This window comes from Plectropomus leopardus, chromosome 1 (genome assembly GCF_008729295.1).
Source record: "Plectropomus leopardus isolate mb chromosome 1, YSFRI_Pleo_2.0, whole genome shotgun sequence".
NCBI lineage: Eukaryota > Metazoa > Chordata > Actinopteri > Perciformes > Serranidae > Plectropomus > Plectropomus leopardus.
The window spans coordinates 17,495,629-17,514,569 of NC_056463.1; the positions used below are offsets into that span (position 1 = coordinate 17,495,629).

General features: G+C 40.7%; 1 protein-coding gene across 7 annotated transcripts in view; it reads left to right on the forward strand.

Annotated features, from left to right (window-relative positions):
- sox6 (SRY-box transcription factor 6) overlaps positions 1 to 18,941 on the forward strand; it is a 153,855-nt gene that overhangs the window by 12,722 nt on the left and 122,192 nt on the right. For 6 of the 7 annotated variants that reach the window (XM_042483805.1, XM_042484184.1, XM_042484034.1 and 3 more), the window contains 2 exons: positions 8,608 to 8,677; positions 18,247 to 18,297. In XM_042483805.1, the coding sequence (XP_042339739.1) occupies positions 18,263 to 18,297 (35 nt within the window). In that variant the 5' untranslated portion in view covers positions 8,608 to 8,677; positions 18,247 to 18,262. The remainder of the gene's footprint in view (positions 1 to 8,607; positions 8,678 to 18,246; positions 18,298 to 18,941) is intronic. The other variant, XM_042484112.1, reaches the window with a different exon arrangement.

Consider the following 18,941-nt stretch of genomic DNA (forward strand, 5'->3'; position numbering starts at 1 on the left):
CATTGTAGCTAGCTGGGTGTAGAGCAGTGTTGTGTCTCTGTCTCTCTCTCTCTTTCTCTCTTGTTCTGTGCAGCCACCTTCTGTGCCTCCAGACTGCAGCCTTACTTTATGCTCATTTTCTTTCCTTGTGCTGCAATCAATGGACAGTGGGCCTATAGGATACCTTACATAATGGGAAATATCATGTATTAAGAAGTGTGCAGACTAGTGACAAAGATTGGTGTCCAGATCCCCAATATTGTTAATAATTATTAATTATGGGGCGTTCATACATTTGTACTGATAGAGTAGGTTTGATGCATGCTCTCTGAAACGATGGGATTAATTAAGTGATGATTGATATATTTTCATTCCTTTGCTGCACAATTGGGACTCTGCGCTGCTTTTGTTCAATGCAGTATAGAGTGGAAGAGCCTCTTGTTTTTCCACTAATTAAATTTGCCACTAACATATGCTGGCAGGAACCTCTTACCTTGTTTGACTTATTTATTGCCTGACTGTAGAGGTAATTTGACCTTTCATTTGAAAGGCTCTTTTTTTTAATCCAGAAAAGGAGTGTTAAACTCAATTATACCAGTGATCAGTTGCTCAAACACTACATTTGTTTCCTCTGGGGGGACAAGCCAAGTAGAGCCCTGCTCCCAGCTCCTTGTTCCTTACTCCTCCTGGCCCTTCCACCCCTACAGGGCAACAAGGGGGGAGAGGTAAATTAGGAGGAGAGAGAAATGGGGATGGGGGGCGGGAGGAAGGGAGACATGAGTGAGATGAGAAAGGGAGAATGGAGAGAGAGAGAGCGAGGCAGAAGGAGAGAGGAAAGTGCCCTACAGTTCCTGCCATGTCACTGGAGATTTGTGTCCTCCTTTTAAATCATTTCCCTCTTAAGAAGATTAAGAAGGCAGAAATATTCTCAAACTGATCATTTTGCCTCCCCCTAAATGGACTCATTTGCATTTGCAAACGCTGCTATTAATTGTGGGTCTCAAAAAAAGACAAATGACCTCTGCAACTGTAAATAAAAAGGAAAAACAGAGGTTATAATGTTAATTGTTCAAATGGCTGTACAGGGGCCAGTGGAGCCAAAGCAAAGCATATGCCCCCATCAGGACCAGATTTACACCACGGCCACTACGCTAAAGTACAGGTTTAGGTTTCTTTATTTATATGACCGTTAAATCTTAGTCAAGCTCCGCTTTTTGTCAGTCATTCATTTGGTTTTCACCAGAGAAGAAATACTACAAATTGGATCACGTCTTAGCAGGATGCAGAGAAACATGCAGTAAAGTGCTGTTATACTGTACAGTGTGTGGGTTATATTTTCCATGAATGTAAACTGTAGTCTTTTTCTTTCTGAGAGCACTGCAGCCCATTCAAGACTTTCTTTACTGTGATACGTGCTATGAAGTTTTCACACATGGCCTTAGTTAAAGTTGTGTGCCTGCATTGTGCTGAGCTTGCCGCTAAAACAATTATTTGTAAACTTAATCCTGCCTCTGCAAATCGAAAAATGCGCAACAGTAATAAAAGTCATTGGCGGAAAAGGCCACTATCAAACATTGCGTCCCTGCTTCTCCTCGAACAAGGAAAACACTGAATAATTTGCGGACACCAGTGCCTTGTTGTAACCTGATCATTTATGGATCAGTTGTTTCCTTTCTGGTTTAATTCACCATGTGATTGATTTTCAGTGCGGTACTGTTGGAAAATATCCACACTAAACCGTGCCTGAAATAGGGAATCATTTGAATACAGATGCTTACGGCTTAGGCCTTGTCACTGGAAACCACTCGGAGCCAGGAGACAATTGCAGGTTGATTATGTTGCTTCTGACAGAAGTTGCAACTCCTTTGTACAAGGCAGAGATATTTGCATCTAAATGCTTATTGTAGACATCTAAGCAGCATAAAGACTGATTGTAAATGCCAGCTGTTGGGGTGTACTCGCGAATAAAAAAAGCATTTCAATAAGGAAAATTGGGATGGAAATGAGGGAATTATTTTCAAACAGTGGAGCTGAAATCAATAAATAGGAAATGCCGGCGTTTGTTGTGCCGGTTGTATTTGTCATCTTTATTGAGCGTGTTTGTACAATCACATATGAATCTATTTACAGTTAGCAAGTGTATGTTGTATTTTAACTAGTGGAAACAGAGAGTTTTATTCAGATGAATTACGTCCTATTCTTTGGTTACTGCTGCCGGCTGATTTTCTACAGTGCAGCTGTTAGAGACGGGTAAAAAATGCAAGAATTTCCTTCTAGTTAATTTATCAGATTGTAAATATAAAACTACTGTAATGATATATTATGTCCTTTTGATATTGGATGTTGTGTTACAGGTATTCAAGACAGTTGGAACATGCCTTTGTAATCTTTCTGTGTGAGTGCACATATTCGTATGTGCGCTCTGTATGCAAGTGCAGTTATACAGTATATGTGGCAGTACATGTGTGTGTCTGCCTGGTGCCCAAAGCAGAGTGATGCCCCTGCTGATTCTGCTCCTCTAGCTCTTTGTCCTGCAGCACTCAGTGTGTCTGCCTCCTCAGGAGACTGGCAGGCTCCTCTAGTGTGGCTCCACAAAGGCCCAGCCTCCTTTGAGGTGTTAAAAACTTCCATTTATGCATCTCCCTGGACAAAAAAGCACCAAGCCCATTTGAGTCCAGTAGCAACACAGGCAGACATTGTGGCCACGCTTCTCTAGCACTCATTTCACAGATTCTAAAACCAGTATGTGGTGAACAGGATTTGAGGGGCTAAAGTGCCCCGTGAGGGCCAGGCGATAAGAGGGGAGAAACACCACCACGCAGTAAACTAGAGGATGGGTCGAGGAAAATAAACACATTACCTGGGAGAGAGGGAGAGACTTGTTTTCATACCCCTGCCCCCAACATGCACAAACTCCACACTGAAGAAGAAAGAAAAAAATGTGTGTTTATCTTGGAAGTTAAGAAAAGAGGTCTCATCAGTGTGCACAAAGACGAGCCTATTCTGTGTTGTCTGTCTTTACAGTCTTTGGAGTGAAGAATATGTGAGAGGGAATCAAAGAGAATTGATAGTTTGCACGCCCGCCTGTTAGGAGCACTGGGTGTCTGACTGCCGTCCACCGTGGATGAAAACATTCTGTTTGCTGGTCGTTTCTCTACCTTCACCCTGCCCCAACCCAGTTGCTCAGTAAATCGACTTTTATCCTTGTTATTTGACGCAGAGGAAATGAAAGATAATGTATTTTTGCCAAGCAGCACATGAAAGCCTCGTTCAGCTGTGGCACTGTATCTGTATCGCACACTTGCTTGTGAGGGTAGAATAGCGGTTGATTTCTTCTCTGCACTTCAGCTCTGCCAAAATGCTGGTCACTGTTTCACCCTCAACAAAGACATTTTAACTGGAGTGACGCTTTGGTAGTCATTCCTGACACGTTGGTGCTAGACATTTTGTGAGTGTCTAGTCTGCTGTAGTTCAGTGTCAGGACAGGATCAGCCAGAGACAGGAAAAAAAAGGCAGTTTGAGAGAGACAGAGGGCAAAGATAAAAAGAGAAGAGAAGAGAAATTTGTAAGGCTGTGACAGTTAACGGTGTGCTGGAGCATGAAACAGCTGTTTGCACGTGATTGACCTGTTTCCAACACCAAATAACTCAATGATATGGTGGATCTAGCTAGTCTTTCTAACAACACAGCACTTCTTTCTTCTTCTTATTTTTTCACCAGCAGGAAGTGACTAAATCTATAAGCTAACAATGACTCCACAAATGATTTGTGCCAAAAGTGTCCACAGTCTACCTGAGCACTAGCTGTGACCAGCTATGCCCCTCTCATCCCTGGCTATGGTGATTACTCACTGCGTGGAAGCTGTCGTTTCATATTTCACAGATGCTGCTACTGCAGAGAGGATTGACTTTATGGAACTGGATATTTAACAGACAATCACATGTGTTCAATTACTATATCAGACACTTCTGTGCCAGAATGTTCTGCGCTTCACCCCTTCGCCCCCCACACCCATCACCTCTTCCTCCCATTTCCCTATTTCCCCTGGGACCACTGTTACAGCCTCACCTCATTGCATCCCAAACTCCCCCATGCAGTCCCCCGGCCGACTGACTGTGCGGCTGCTGCTTCTGCAGAGATAACCACACAGAATCCAGGTATGGAGCAGCCTGCTGATGCCATAGATTACCTCTATTGTCAAAATAACTAACTCTGCAGAATTCCTACTTTAGTGTGTTTGGACGCAGGAGAGAGTGAGGATTTGGAACGGAGGATTGGGAGGATTTTTTTTAACATGTTGCAGATCTGGATGAATTCCAAACAGAAGTTGAAGTACAAGTTTTGGCTTGACTCATGCATATCCTCACAAAACTACAGGAGGTTACATGTACTTTTACATATATGTATGCAGTGCTGTAATGTGACAGAGTAATAATACTTCATTACAGTGCTTAAGTTTTTTTTTTTGGAAGTCTCTGTACTTTACTTGAGTTTTTATATTTCTGTATACTTTGACTTTTACTCCACTACATTCCTTAAAAAACTGTATACTCTTACGCCACTATATTTCCCTGAAGCATCTCAGTTACTTACTACAAAATAGGAAGGGAAAAGAGGAAGGAGGGGACAGACATTTCAGGGAATGGGGGGGAAAGAAAAACTGAATTTTGTTCTTTAAATCCTTTTAGTTGTTACAGAAAGACTTTGTTTTTCTTCAAAGTGTATTAGAACCTCAATTTTAGTTATGTAGACTTCATATTTCTCAATACTCTAACACCTATTTATTACCAGCATTTACTTGTACTTTTACTTTTAATTCTTGAGTACATTTAATATCAAAATTACTTCTGATACTTAAGTATAGTGGATATCACATACTTTAAGACTATTACTCAAATAATATTCTAATGGGTGACTCTAACTCCTACAAAAGTAATTTTCTGTTAAGAAATATGTACTTTTACTCAAGTATGGCTTTCAGGTACTTCATTCACCACCGCCTGTATGCAGCAGGCTTGTAAACATACATGCAATTTAAACTCTGCATTCAGTAGTTTTAATGCAGTACAGAGTGCATGGAACATAAAACCTGACTTTGGTTGAGACAGCTATGAAGTGGTTGGTCTCCCCCTGAGCTGTATACAGTTGTGGTGATGTTGTCTATTGATACTGAGCCACCGTCACATGATGGTTGAAAAACACAACTCTCTGTTATGGTCAGGGGGAATTAAATCAAGCGTAGCCCACACTGTAGTTGAACACATGTCTGGAATGTGAAGGTTCACTTGATTTGAAAGTGAATCTTTCCGAGCTGTGATTGTAAAAACTGCTTTCCTTTAAGTAATATATGAGAGGCTTTAGCTTGAATGGCAGCTTGTTTGATCTACAATGTAAAGATACAGGCAGTTTCTGCGTGGGAGGCTTAAGTACAAGTGAATGGGTTAACCTTTTAGTTTACCCACTGTATCATTGCAGAAATGTGCAATTTGAATCTAGTGCAGTAGCCAGATACATTGCATACGTGTGTGCAGGTGTGTCTGAAAGATACAGAATTTGGGGACAAATTCTGGATGCTCCAACGGATCACGTGGAACTTGTCCAGTTGGTGTCCCCAGTTTTGTTTCAGTGCAATTTTATCAAGCATGGCCAAAATGTTTTCTGTCTTCACTGAGTTCAGGTGCTAAAAAAACAGGGCTGTAAGTATTTTGAATAAAAAATAAGGGGTTCTCAAAGTTTTGATGACTGAGTGCCATTTTAGGAAGCTTGGGCCACATAGGAGAAATGCACACATGTGACTTTTATATGACACATCAGACTATGACTTATTCTGACCTTTTGATAACATTTTTGATGACATACTAACACTTAACAAAAACTGCAACAGTTGACAGCCTACATAACATTCATATTACATTCCAGTTTTCCACTTTTAAATACACGTGAGAGGAACGAATCAGAGAGAAAGTACAGTGTCTGACATTGATTGTGCCTTAAACACAGCTGTCAAGCAACAGTTTCTGCCAGGATACGGCAACACCACTTGGACAAACCACACATAGAACTGCAGTACAGGAAGTAATAATAATGGCAATTTGTTACGTTGAGTTATGGGGTGCCCAGTAGCTCATGTGGCAGACCAGGTGCCCCATGTACAAAGGCTATGTCCTTGCTGCTGCGGCAGGGGGTTCAATTCCAGCCTGTGCCCCTTTGTTGCATGACATCCCCTCTCTTTCCTCTTTTCAGGTTAATGCTGTCCTATCAAAACAAAGGCAAAAAGCCAAAACAATAAAAATTTAATAAAGTTAATGACTATTATTTCATTTGCTGCTGGTGTATGTGTGTACGTTGCATGTGCGTGTATGCCCTGACAAATTTCAGCACTGAAAATGATGCTATAATTTTCAACTATGCTTTGCTGCATATGAAAGCATTTGTGTGCATTTATGTGTATTTCTTTCGTGAGTGTGTCTGTGTTTGCGTGTGTGTGTATGTGTGTGAGGTAGTCATGACCAGCCAAAGCTAGAGAAAAGGCCACTCTTTGACAGAAATGCCACAGGTGGCTGTGAGCTCTCTGTCCCTGCTCCTTTGATGTCAGCGCCATCAGTCTGTTTGGATTTTTAGTATCTAAGAGCTAAACCTCCAGTATTTTCAGTGAGGTGACATTATTTGAGCAGAAAAATAGTCTATGTGCCTCATTCTGACTGTTCACTTGTGGCCTAATGGGGCCAAATTTACTTCTCCTCTCCCCCTCGCAGTTTCTGTCTCTAACTAAACAAATAATAATGGAAAATAAATCATTTAAAGTGTGTTGACAATTCCTTTATAAAATGTGGTGAAACTAATAATCTCAATTTGGGGTTGACTGAAATTGTGTTTAATAAGTCCCAGATCCTCTAATTAGGCGTGGGGAGTGCCTGTTTTATGTTTCCTGCCTGTAGGTCGAATTCACAGCAGGAGGAAAATTTTCTACATACAGCTACAATAGGCTGGTTGACACTGACTCTTATTACACCACAGGGATTAGTATATTTGCTTCATTATAATATAATTTGGGCTCGCTCATTACTTGCAATTATATATTCCTTTGTTTTTTTTCCTCCCTCAGACAAATAATCATCTTAAATAACCAATGAATAAAGAATACATTTCCCCATTTATTATTTACCTCATTGTTTCCAATTAAGATCAGATTATGAATTCAAAGGTTTGTTAATGTCTACTCTCTGTAATTGTAAGAGCTTTCATTAATTTAGGCACAACAGGAATTAAAGTCAGATGTTTGACAAAGACTGGTTTATTGAATTACCATGTAGAATGTGGCTTATCGAGCAGGCAGGGATTGTTGCGTTGACTGAATAGCTACTAATACAAGTTAATTGTGTGTGTGTGTATGTGAGCGTACAGGAGTGGGTGGTTGCAGCTGGAGCATAGTTCAGAATAGTGTGTGTTTTGCGTCATTTGAGAGGCAGGAGTAGACTTTAAACTCTGAGGTGCTATTCATGTTACAGCTTTCCATTCAGCCGGGGTCACCTGGGTCCCCTCTCCCCCATTGTCACCTCAAGCCTCAAGGCTACCGCATTCAGACCTGTCTGCAACTCTTGCCTTTATCTGGCTCATTCTGTTAGCCCTCCAGCCTCCCACGTAGCAGACTGCGTGCTGTGCTCTGACAACAATGCAGTGGTAGTCGGTACATTTATCTGGTCTTGTTGATGGTGGCTTATTGGCCCCGGCGATGGGAGACTGAGGTGCTGTACCACAAATTAGTGACAGATCAGTTAAGCGTGACCTTAAAAAACCCTTGGCCTTGTTTAATTGGCAGTGCTGAGGTGGACTAATTGTATAAATCAGCTGGTAATGAGATCTTGGCTTATTGTGAAAAACAAGATAATGTGAGAAAATGAACATGAATGAGCTCACTGCGTTTTTATCCCTTGAGCTAGACGGCCTCATCAGTGAGTGGCGTTTCTCTCTATTGTCTTGTGTTGGAATTTAGTGGCTAAAAGTGTAGCACTTTTACAGTACTGGAGTTATTTGTGCATTCTCTAACAAAGCTCTTAAGTTGCAGCACTTCAACAGACATGCTGAACCTAGCGGAGCATGGCCTCCTAAATAAATCATTAGCAGGCAGCGCTTGAAGAAAGAAAGCAAAATTAAATAAAACAACCGCTTTATATGAAAGCAGTTTATTAGTGGAATCCGCCAACTGGAAGACAGATTAATGAGGTAGCGGAGCAGTAGATTTTAAACATTGTCTAGGACGAATTCCCATTGGTGACAGCTGTTAGGACTGGAGGTCAGACACTAAACAAAGCTGTTTTACATTAGCTCAGCTGTGGAGACTCTGACCCTCAGCCAACAGTGACGATGGCCTCAAGTCTCTTCCTCTTGTTCTCTCTCTATTTGTTCCGATGTCAGTAAATACAGTTATCTGAGACTGCTGTTGATTTTAACCGTGTTCCAAACTCACCAACATTTTTTAAATTAAATAAACTCATTAATAGGCAAATTCAAATGCTGTATTTTTGGTGGAATGTTAACCAACTGTATATTTATACAATATTAATTTAAAGAAGATACAATGTTTAATACAAGGACACATTCTGAAAAGGCCTTTTTTCTGTCTTTTAGGTTTTTACATGAATTCAAAATCAACCGACCACTGATCACTGGAAGCTGGGGATTGAGTCTTTCAGTTTTTGTAAGTATCAATTTGCCTCTTCAGCTGTTTCTGTCTTGCCACATGTCTCATACACCCCCGCTGTCTCTCACCCACACTGAACACCTGCATCAAATGAGGTGGACAATTGGATAGGCACACAATGTATGCACAATTAGACAGTTATACAGGCACAAAGTTACTGACAGACCTTTAAAACATTACATCCTCCAACTTATCTTTCTTGCATGCACGTTTGCTTCAGTGTCGTGTTTTGGCTACTCTGGCTTCTTTTTCCCCCTTTCTCTCTTTTTCACATTATTGCTCCTTGTGTAATGAAATCCACCTCCTTGAGTGGGAGTGCAATCTAAAGTTAAATCAGGCTTTGTAGTATTTATGAATGGTAAGTACCTGATCGTTATTTAAAATTCGAAACACTTTTTTTCTACACTATAGAAAATACACACCAACCTACGGAATAAAGTCTTTTGGAATTTATTCACAGATGACAAAAGTCAGACTGGTGAAATCTTGAATGTCCTTAACTGAAAAATAAGTGGAAATATTATTTTGCTTCCTGTTCTGACATTGTGGAGAGATCTCCTTTAGAATATCAAAACTTTTTTTGAGCATTTATATCTCCATCATTTGTGATCATTTAAAGGTGATGTTAATCTTAACATCAGTGTTTCGACAATCACGCAATAAACAAGGATTTTAACTTTCACGTTTTCATGGCTTAATCCCTGATTATCAACATTTGTTTCTCCATTTGCTAAACCACATGTACACCGACCTATTATTAATATGTATTTGTTAAACATGGCTGTCATCTTTCAATCATTTTTTTTCTTTAAACACATTGTCACTTTATTTGGTCCCATTATGAAAATTTAATGCAACAACTTCAAGATAATAATAGAAAATCCCATAATACTCATATATTGTCTGCACAATCATTTGTTGGAAATATAGGAAAGCATATTCATTCTTTCATTCTTATGTTTAAACCAGGGTCAGAGTCATAGAGAAAGGTTTTTATAACTAGTTGATCAATATATATGTTGCCATCAAAGGGGTTTAAGTTAAAATTTTCAAAGCAATGCAGTAAGACAGTTGCTACATGAAATGCGGCACTTTGCTTAAAAAGAGAAAAAAATAAGAATAGAGAATACTTCAGTCCTCTCTGCATCTATAAAAATATTACTTAAACAATCTTTGCTCAGCTGCGGCTTGTGCAGGTTTTCTAATAAAAATGTATCTTAGATATTAAGCAAATAAAGGTGAGGAACTTCATTGATAATATTCTTTTTTCCAAATGTCAGTTGGAGATATCATGGGAGTCATATTAATGTGGTTGAGAAGCTCTTCAATAACAGCTGGGAAATGTCTCTGAATTCAAAGTTCATGGCCATTTACCATTGTTTAATCATTCCATTTCACACCGCACACTATCTTCTGCTCAGATGAACACACACCCATCTCTCTGCTGCTGCTGCTGCATGTTAGTTTTGTTGAGTTTGTTGTAAATGGCTTGAAGTCGTACCATGACAAGTGGCAACAATAAACATTTATCAGTTGAAATAAAGTAGATGTACTATTATTGAGCATATGCCAGCTTTTGTTTACATGTACATTTTTAAAGAAATGTCAAGAACAATATATACTAATATCTATGTCTACTGACCTGGATCTCCCTTTCCATCTGCTGGCAAAAATTACCAGGGTACATTATCAACCTGCTGCAACTCCGTTGTTAAAAATTCTCTCGGTAGTTTGAGATGCCTGATACCAGACGCCATGTTTAATAATAACAGCGAACAACTTCTAGCTAGCTTTACTTACTTCACAAAAACAATCTAATTAAAGATGCAAAAGTAAACATGCCAGCTGAGTTATCAGCAGAACAGTAGGTGCCTAATGCTGTGTTCTCATAATAAGTGACACAGCTACAGACTACAAGTCATTTTCAATGGAAGCTGGTGACATGAAGCTACAAACTGACACCTGAAACGAGCAGACATGCTACAAATTGTAGCAACACACACACACACACACACAAGCCTGTGGCAACATAAATACATTAACATGTGCTTGAGCAACACTTTGCAACAGCAATAGCGTAACTGGTCAGGCTGTTGTGTTGCAGCTCGTAGTTCGAACACAGGCATAAAACCAGAGACAACTTGACAGAAGTTTTCAATGCTTAAGTATTGGTGGCATCAGTGTTGTTGTAAAAGCTAGCCTCACGCAGCAAGACACAAAGCAACATCTCAAGCCACACAAAATGGGCCATGTGTCTTTTTCAAAACACGTTTTTTTTGCAATTTTTGTTTATTTAACAGGGTATGAAAAATCTACCTTTGCTCAGTATCAGCTATGTCTACTGCCCCCTGCTGGTTCAGCTAAAATGCTCCTCCTCGGGTAGCTAATAAATTGCCCCTTGAAGTTTTGATAATACAGACTTGATACTAGAGTACTCATGGTTATGTTTCTAAGTCACTGTAATTTTATTGGCCACCTGTCAGAATTTGTTATAAAAGAAAATACTGTATGAAGCCGCATTGAGCCAGCATTCATAGCCACCTCGCTCTTCTGAAACATTAAGTTGGATCATCATACAATCCAAACTCTAGATCCTTTGACCTACAGGTTTAATTAAACTCAAAACAAGACAGCAAGTAATTTAGTTTGTGTCTGAAGCGCTTACAGAACAAGTTTAATTACATGCCTGCAATCTCATTTGGAAACACCTGAGGATATGTTAGACCATCTGAAGAGGCCATATACACTCTTTGTTATGATGTGCCATTTATCTAATCAGCAACAGCCTCACGGTCTCACAGCTCTCAGCCCACTATCGATGGCACCACTCAAGGGGAGGATGCGGGGGAGACATTTTATCAGAAATTAAATAAACAGCACTTCACCATAAAATGAAAATGAATAACCTTTGAATGTTATTCGTCATCTATTATTTATCAAACGGGCTTCTTCAGTCCACTGACCCTGCAGTGATTATGGTCAATATGTTGCTGAACAGAGACCACTTGACAAAGATGGCCTAACAAAGATTTTAATTTCATCAGTTTCGATTACTTCAGAGGATCCCAGTGCGCATTTGTAAAACTAATTGTTGCACATTTCATTACCTGGCAAGAATGAGGCAAAACCCGCCTGAACTGTATCCATCTTCCAACAGTAAACTCTGCATTCAATTAATAGCTGGTATTACTCATGAATGACCACATATTTAAGTGCTTAAACTAAAATATGGTTTTAATGTTGGCAATTTGATTAGGTAGACTGTTGTCTTGGCTCTCTTTACAGTCTGTGATTAAGCACAGTCTATATTTAATCACATGAAAAGGACCTAACCTCTGAGTTTATTATTATTATTATTATTATTTGAAGGTTTGATGGACTTTATTTAATTCTTAGAAGAAAAACCTAATATGTACTTGGCTGCTGTCCTGCTTCTCAAGGTACGTTCCCTTGTACTGTAGGACAGAGTTTCACCTAGCTGCTATGTACGGCAGAAAACATGACCAAAGAACATGCCATTAATCTTCTTGCTACCCCAGCTGTGGAAAGTAATGCATAACTAAAAGTCCGGTAAAATGAATTAATGATTTCAACCATGAACTTTTCTCCCAAAACGCCATGAATCGTCTCCAACTGATAATGCACCACGACCCTGGAGTGTGAAATCCCTGTTGCGCTGAGAGTAGCCAGTTAATTGATTCGCAAATTATTTAAAGTTTGTAGTGCCCAGGGGAGTGCTAGACTCTAATGACAGCCCATTCTGAAAGAGTCGAAAAACTCTTCCCAGGCAAGCCGGTATTAAATTGTAACAGTAAGCTTACAAGTCTAATCTGAGCCCCAAGAAGAGACGATGTCCAGTATTGTGTTGTTAGACTAGGTTAGCTGAATATGCTCTTTAAACTGGAATGTATCTCCTGAATAGACAATCTAATTTGATTATCCTTTATTCCCCATTTCTGAGGCTTTGGATGTTTTTTTCTTTGTGGTATTTTTTACTCTCTAGTAAAGCATTCAATATAAAGGATATTCTGTTTTTAATACAGAAAAAAGTAAATATTGTTATAAAGGATCAGTTTGCATATTCCACTACCTCTATACATGGAATGTGTGTTATTTGTCAGAGTGACACTCACTGTGGCAAATTAAGCCAATACATACAATACATATCTACTGAGTGTGCAAAATAAACAGCGTTTGACTAGCCTTTCTTACACAGAGACTGCGCTACAAGGCCGTTACAAAGTCCCTTCTTTATGCAGCCTTTGCATCAGCAACAGTGACATTATGCCGTTCCAGTGTGTGATCTTAGAAAGCATGCTGGCATTACGAAAACAAAAGAGGTGTGTCGTTTAACACAACAGTGTCTGCCTTGATGGTGACATATGACATACGTGTTGAGAGCCCTTTTTATACAATAAAAAAGGCATAACATAGCAACAACAATCATTTACCATCTCCCTCTGCATGGAGGGTAAGGAGTTTCAAAAATCTCATAGCTCTCCCAATTTACAGACATTTATGGCTGCTGCTCCTCTTTGAGTTAGACGCTATCTGCCGCTAGCTGTTTTTTAAATCTCCCATGGTGGGTCACATGCACAACATGTTATCAAAATGTCACACCGTTTTACATAAACCCTGATTCGGCACTGTTACTTCCTCCGTTGCTGGCTCAAATGACAGACAACTCTTTCCCCCCAATTCTGCAATCATACCTTTCATACAGCAGAATGAGGGAGCAGGACAAGGCCGCATAATATCTGTGCTTAAAATAGGCATTGTAGAAGGGGCTACTAACTCGGACAGGGGGGAAATATAGTTACTCTGTTACCTACAATTTCAAACAAGCTGACACTGTCTGTGGCATGTGTGATATTTAAAAGAAAAGCTGAATATATACGTCAGAGATCAGTAAACAAAGAAAAAATAAACAACTTCACAATGTTTTGTTGCCATAAGGAGACTTAGACCGAGCAACAGCCGGTCATTCTGTGCAGAGTAGGTTTAGCAGACACATTGTACATTCCATTTCTTTTTAGTCAAATTTGTTTGATCTCTGTGTTAATATCAAGAAGCCTCTAATCTCGACCCATTAGCAACTGCTGTCATTCAGACACACGGTGTCGGCCTGATTTAAATAAAATGAAATGAAGATAGTTGTTTCTGGTCCCTTGGCTTCACTCATTGCCATAAACATATGCTCTGTGCCCCGCTTCTTTCCATCTTATTTATGACTTTAATTTGTTGTGTGGGCTGCGCAAGAAATCAAATTTAATCCAATCCTCCCAGGGACCCTGTCATATAATAACATGGTAATTTCTGTGTATCCTTTTGAAAAATGAGGAAATTAATTCTTCCTGACATGTTCTAATTATTCCAGTGTGAACGGCGGATGGGCTCCCCTCCTTCCTCCCATCCCCCCTCAGCCCCCTAAGTGTCAGTTGCCGACGGGTGGCGAGGTGCTAATGCTGACCAGCAGCGCGTTTAATTTGAAACATGAGCAGACACCTTTCAACACACCTTCCTAATGTTGGAGTGGCTCACACAAATTAATTCACTACTCATCTGGCAGCTCTGACTGAGGTGTGTGTGTGCATGCAAGCGGATGTGTACGTGCGCTGTGTGTGTGTGGAGGGCAGAGGAGGGGGAAGGGGGTCAATGGGACACTATTGCCATTAGTAAAGACAACATAAGGTGTGTCTGTGTGCATGTATGTGCTGCATTATAAGTGTAAATGCAAATATGTCAGTGTGTGTGTGGACACGTGCTGGACCAGGTATCACCATATTTCATGTGACTGGGTGTTGAGTTGGCGTAAAGCTGTCTGCTGGGATGTTGGGATTGCTTCGACAGCTTTTTTTTCCCTCTCTGGATCTCCCTGCTCTCGAACCAACAGTACCTTTTCACACATCCCAGTGCTCCACTGAGAGCACTGAAAAGCTTATTTAATTAGACTGTCATCAGGCAGTCTTTAGCTTATCACTTCAGTTTGCATAGGGACACTACTGGCAGAGACGTCGCAGAACAATGATCTAATGTTTAATGTTCAGGGGTTAAAAACATAAATGAAATGACTGTGTTTTTTCAAGGGCAATGTTGTTTTTTGTATAAATCCATAATGAAAATAATGATTTTAAAATCTTAAACCAGATGCTACTGACTTTAAATTTGTAAAAAAAAAAAAACAAAAACAAAAACAACAAAAAAAAAAAACCTTGGTCTGGTAATATGGTCTGTACAGACAGACATTGTTATTGTTTAGAGCAAAATTTGTGAATAATTTACACAGTTAAAATCAAAATGAAAATAATTGTGTGTTTTTTTTAAGGGCAATGTCAAGTCCTCCATGAAAAACTATAAAATTTAAAATCAGGCACTCTATTGATTTTTAAAATAAATAAATTAATAAATAAAAAAATACCCTAAAAATTGACTGGCCTGGTATGATGGTCTGTACAGCCAGAGACTATTATTGTGGAGAGCAAAATTGGGTAATAATTAACACAGTTAAAATCCAAATATAAAATAAAAACTGTATTCTGACTTTTGCCAAGACTTAGTCTCTATACACCACAGCTCTGTATACATTCAGGCTTCTGAGAGAAGAAATGTGTTTCCACTCTAATTATGTACAGTTTCTACGCAGCTGAGACAGAAGGAAAAAAGATAAACAAACAAAATTTACTGAACTTTGGAGCGGGGTTAAAACCATAGAACTGTAATTGATTTGGTGTGTGTGTTGTCCCTGGGTCATAGAGCAGAGGGCTCTAGCCGTGGCGTCATGGTCGAGGAGAAGAGAGCGTGGCTTTGTGAACAGTGGGTGGGTCCCCCCATGACTCAGAGAGTGAGGAGAGGCGTCAACATGGCCGCCCGGCCCACAGGGATTAAAGCGCCCCCACCCCCCTGTAGGGTTAATCACTGCCATTTTGGATCCATGCAGAGGGAGCAAATGCACTCTCCATCACTGTGGAAGAACTGAGGCATAAGCCACCAGTTAGGCTGCCGCACTGTGGGTAGATCTGCTTCATAAGCTTGTTTCCACTCTGCACAATAGAGCGTTTTGAGCCCTGGTTTACTCGTCTTAAGAAGGTTGGCGTTCCTGGATCAGTGCAGACGCTTGCTCTCTGTATCCTCCTCTTAGGATACATTTTCTCATATGGGTTCAGTTATGGGATATAACAAGTAACCTGGGATGTAGTTACTGGTAGGATCTGTGTAGCTAACTTCTGTGTCTCGCTGTGCGCCATGCACTACGTGAGCCTGTTAATGACTGAAGGCTGAGAGTGCCGTCTTGTGCCAAGACCCACATGGCTGCTGGCGGTGCATTAAATCAGCAGTCAATTTGACTGGAAGTTTGAAATCTGGGCTAGGTTAAGGGGATGTGCTGAAGCCGTGTTAATAGCTAGCTTGTTGTCCATATGGTACTGCTTTAATAGAGCACATTTGTTGCAGATGGTGGGAGACTTGGTTAGGCAGAGGCAGCTTTTGGCAGAGGCTCATTCTTCGAAAGGGCTGCTGTGCTGCTCAGACTGGTCCAGGCCAACTTAGTGATGTCTATCCTCCCTGCTTCTCCTTCACCAGAAAAGCCTGCCCTTGAATTGTGGCCTAGCTTTAATTTAAAGTCATTCTTGTTTTTTTTTGTGTTTTCGGAGAAGAGCAAATACAATGTGGCCCAGTCACTTTTTCCTGAGTTCGGTCATTTGCTCTCCAAACCGCACCTTTGCTTCCATAGGCTAAGTTCAGTTGTTTCTGACCACAATGGGACTGTAGACAGCAGGCACAGCTGAGGAAACACATGCACACAGAGAGTGAAAGAACAACGGTTGTGGAATAAGACCAAAGATAAAGATAGAAACTGAGCATGAGTGTAATCTATTTCATTTCTCTGCTGCTCCTTTTGCAATCCTGCTGAGAGATTCAGGTGCCGGTAAATAAACACACATTCAGATGATAAAAAAAAGTATTGCTGAGCTTCTGCATCAAATACGGTTTCTCCTTTTTAATGTCTGTTTTGCAATATGTAAACATGTACTAGAATTTGCATGTCCCGTAAGTTCAGAGCAAATCCACATTTGTGTAAGTAATTGTTTTCTGTTTGCCTGCTGTAGAGTCTGTGTGCTTTTTGCACTCAGAGAAGTGAGGAGACACGCTTGATCTGCTCTGCACTGTTTGACGGTTGTTTTCTCACGTTGTCACTGGCTCGGTGTGCTGTGGCGTGGTGATGGTATTATGCGCGCTGGGCCAGCTGAGTGGAGAAAAGAGCAGAGCTGCAGCGCCCCTAGCTATGCCACTCCCGCCTCCCCAGACACCTTATTGTGAGAAAAGTCTCGGCTGAGCCCTCTGGGCCTTGTGGATCCATTGCCTCGCTAAGTGCTGGCCAGACTGAAAGACACAGTGTCCTTGGGCCCGGCTCATTCTTTCCATTTTCTCAGAGGCTTTGTCTCATAAGCCTCGAGAGCAGGAGGAGAAAATGCCAAATTACACTAAAACTTAAGGTGTTTAAGGGCTGAGATGTCATTTGCTGTTGCATTTCGGGTTATTCTCGATAAAGCATGAGTGAGCGGTCAGAAAACAGTATTTTTCTTTCCACGGTGTTTAAAAGTAGTGATTTTAAGAGCAGGAATTTGATCCGCAGACTTTCAAGCTCTTAAATTCTTAAGTTATGAAACTGAATAAAAAGAAGGTGGAGTGATGAAATGTCAAAGTGAAATGACATGCTATAATGCAGAAAATATTTCTGCAAGATATACTTGCCATATTTCAGTGGCTGAGCATCTTTATGAGGCTAGTTGTAAGATCTGAGAGACATTTAAGATTCAACCACGGACAAAAGTTCCACTCACAAATCTGCTGTTGCTGCTCATTTTTACCACTCAAAAAGAAGTCCTAATCAATTTCCAACCAATCTTAACACAATAAAAGTGTATATTATACAGACCAATAACAGAGGCTAATGGAAACCTGTTGTAAGTCATTTTTAGCCATGCGTCTCCAGCATTTTGTGGGCAAGGCTTCTGAACGACCCCTACAAGTGGTGACATCATGACCACATCCTTTTGCCTCATTGACGCTGTAAGTCCCAGCTTGGGTCCCTTGCGGCCGAGCTCCCAGAAGCCGCAGCACCCTACGCCACACATGGGCTGCAGCTGGACCACCGTTAGCTGCTCTGAACAGACCGGGGCTGCTCTGGGATCTGCGGTTACAGTGCTGGATGTACATGTATATATCTGCACACAGCCGTGGAAAAAGCCTGTATAGAGATCAGTAGGCAGAGTTTATTTGATGCAAACATATCATCAGGCTCTCAGTGCAAACCGATGTTGTATGCAAATCCACTCCCTCGATGGAAAGAGGTATAATTAATGATGTCAGTTCATAAAAAGAGAGGATGGGTTCGTAGCCATATTTCTGCTTTAATTAAAGACATGCCTTATTATAGGAGGAAGATGTATGCTCTGTGTTTTTCTTTCTTTTTCTCCTTCTTTCTTTTTTCCCCTTTTCTTCTTGTTCTTCTCTTGATTATCACTCGTTTCATAGTGAAAATGGTTCTCTGTGATTTCTCCTGCCAGAACCCCACACGCTGACATGGAGGGCTTTCTTCGTAGCAGCTTTTTACTGAGGTTAGTTTCATTTCCGTTGTTGCCATTTAGGATCATAGGTCGGGCAGGGGGTGGTAGCGGGCTAACAGGGGTTATGCTTTCTGACACATTGTTAGCTTTAGACTTTGTACTGTGTGTGCGTGCACATGTTTGTGTGTCTGTTTATCTGAACAATGTCAAACATGGATTCTCACATATTTACCCAGGCTGTGTGCTATGATTGTGTCCATGTAGTGCATTTCTGACTGGCACCCTGATAGCCTCCAGTCAGACTGAAAGCACACAACTTAAGGGACACATGTAGATGAGCTGTCCCCCCCTTTTTTCCCCTCTTCTTCCTCTTCCTTTCACAGCTTAAAAGACCTGCAGATCAGGCTTTCTGTGTCTTTACACTGCATGCTTTTGTCTGACCCCTCTCCCCATCTGCCCTCCCTCGCTAACCACTCTAATCAGGGATATTGGGGTGAGGCTGGCGTATCTGTCTTGTGATGTACTTGTTGGTTCCTGTTTTGTGTTTTGTGTTTGTATTCAACCTACCATAAAGATTTACATTTTTTGTCTTTACCCTTCCTGTGATTCTAATTAAAAATTTGTGCTGTCATTACACACAGAGGAAGTAAATAAGAGAGTGTATTTACCATTGGCTTCTTTCCTAGTCAACCACC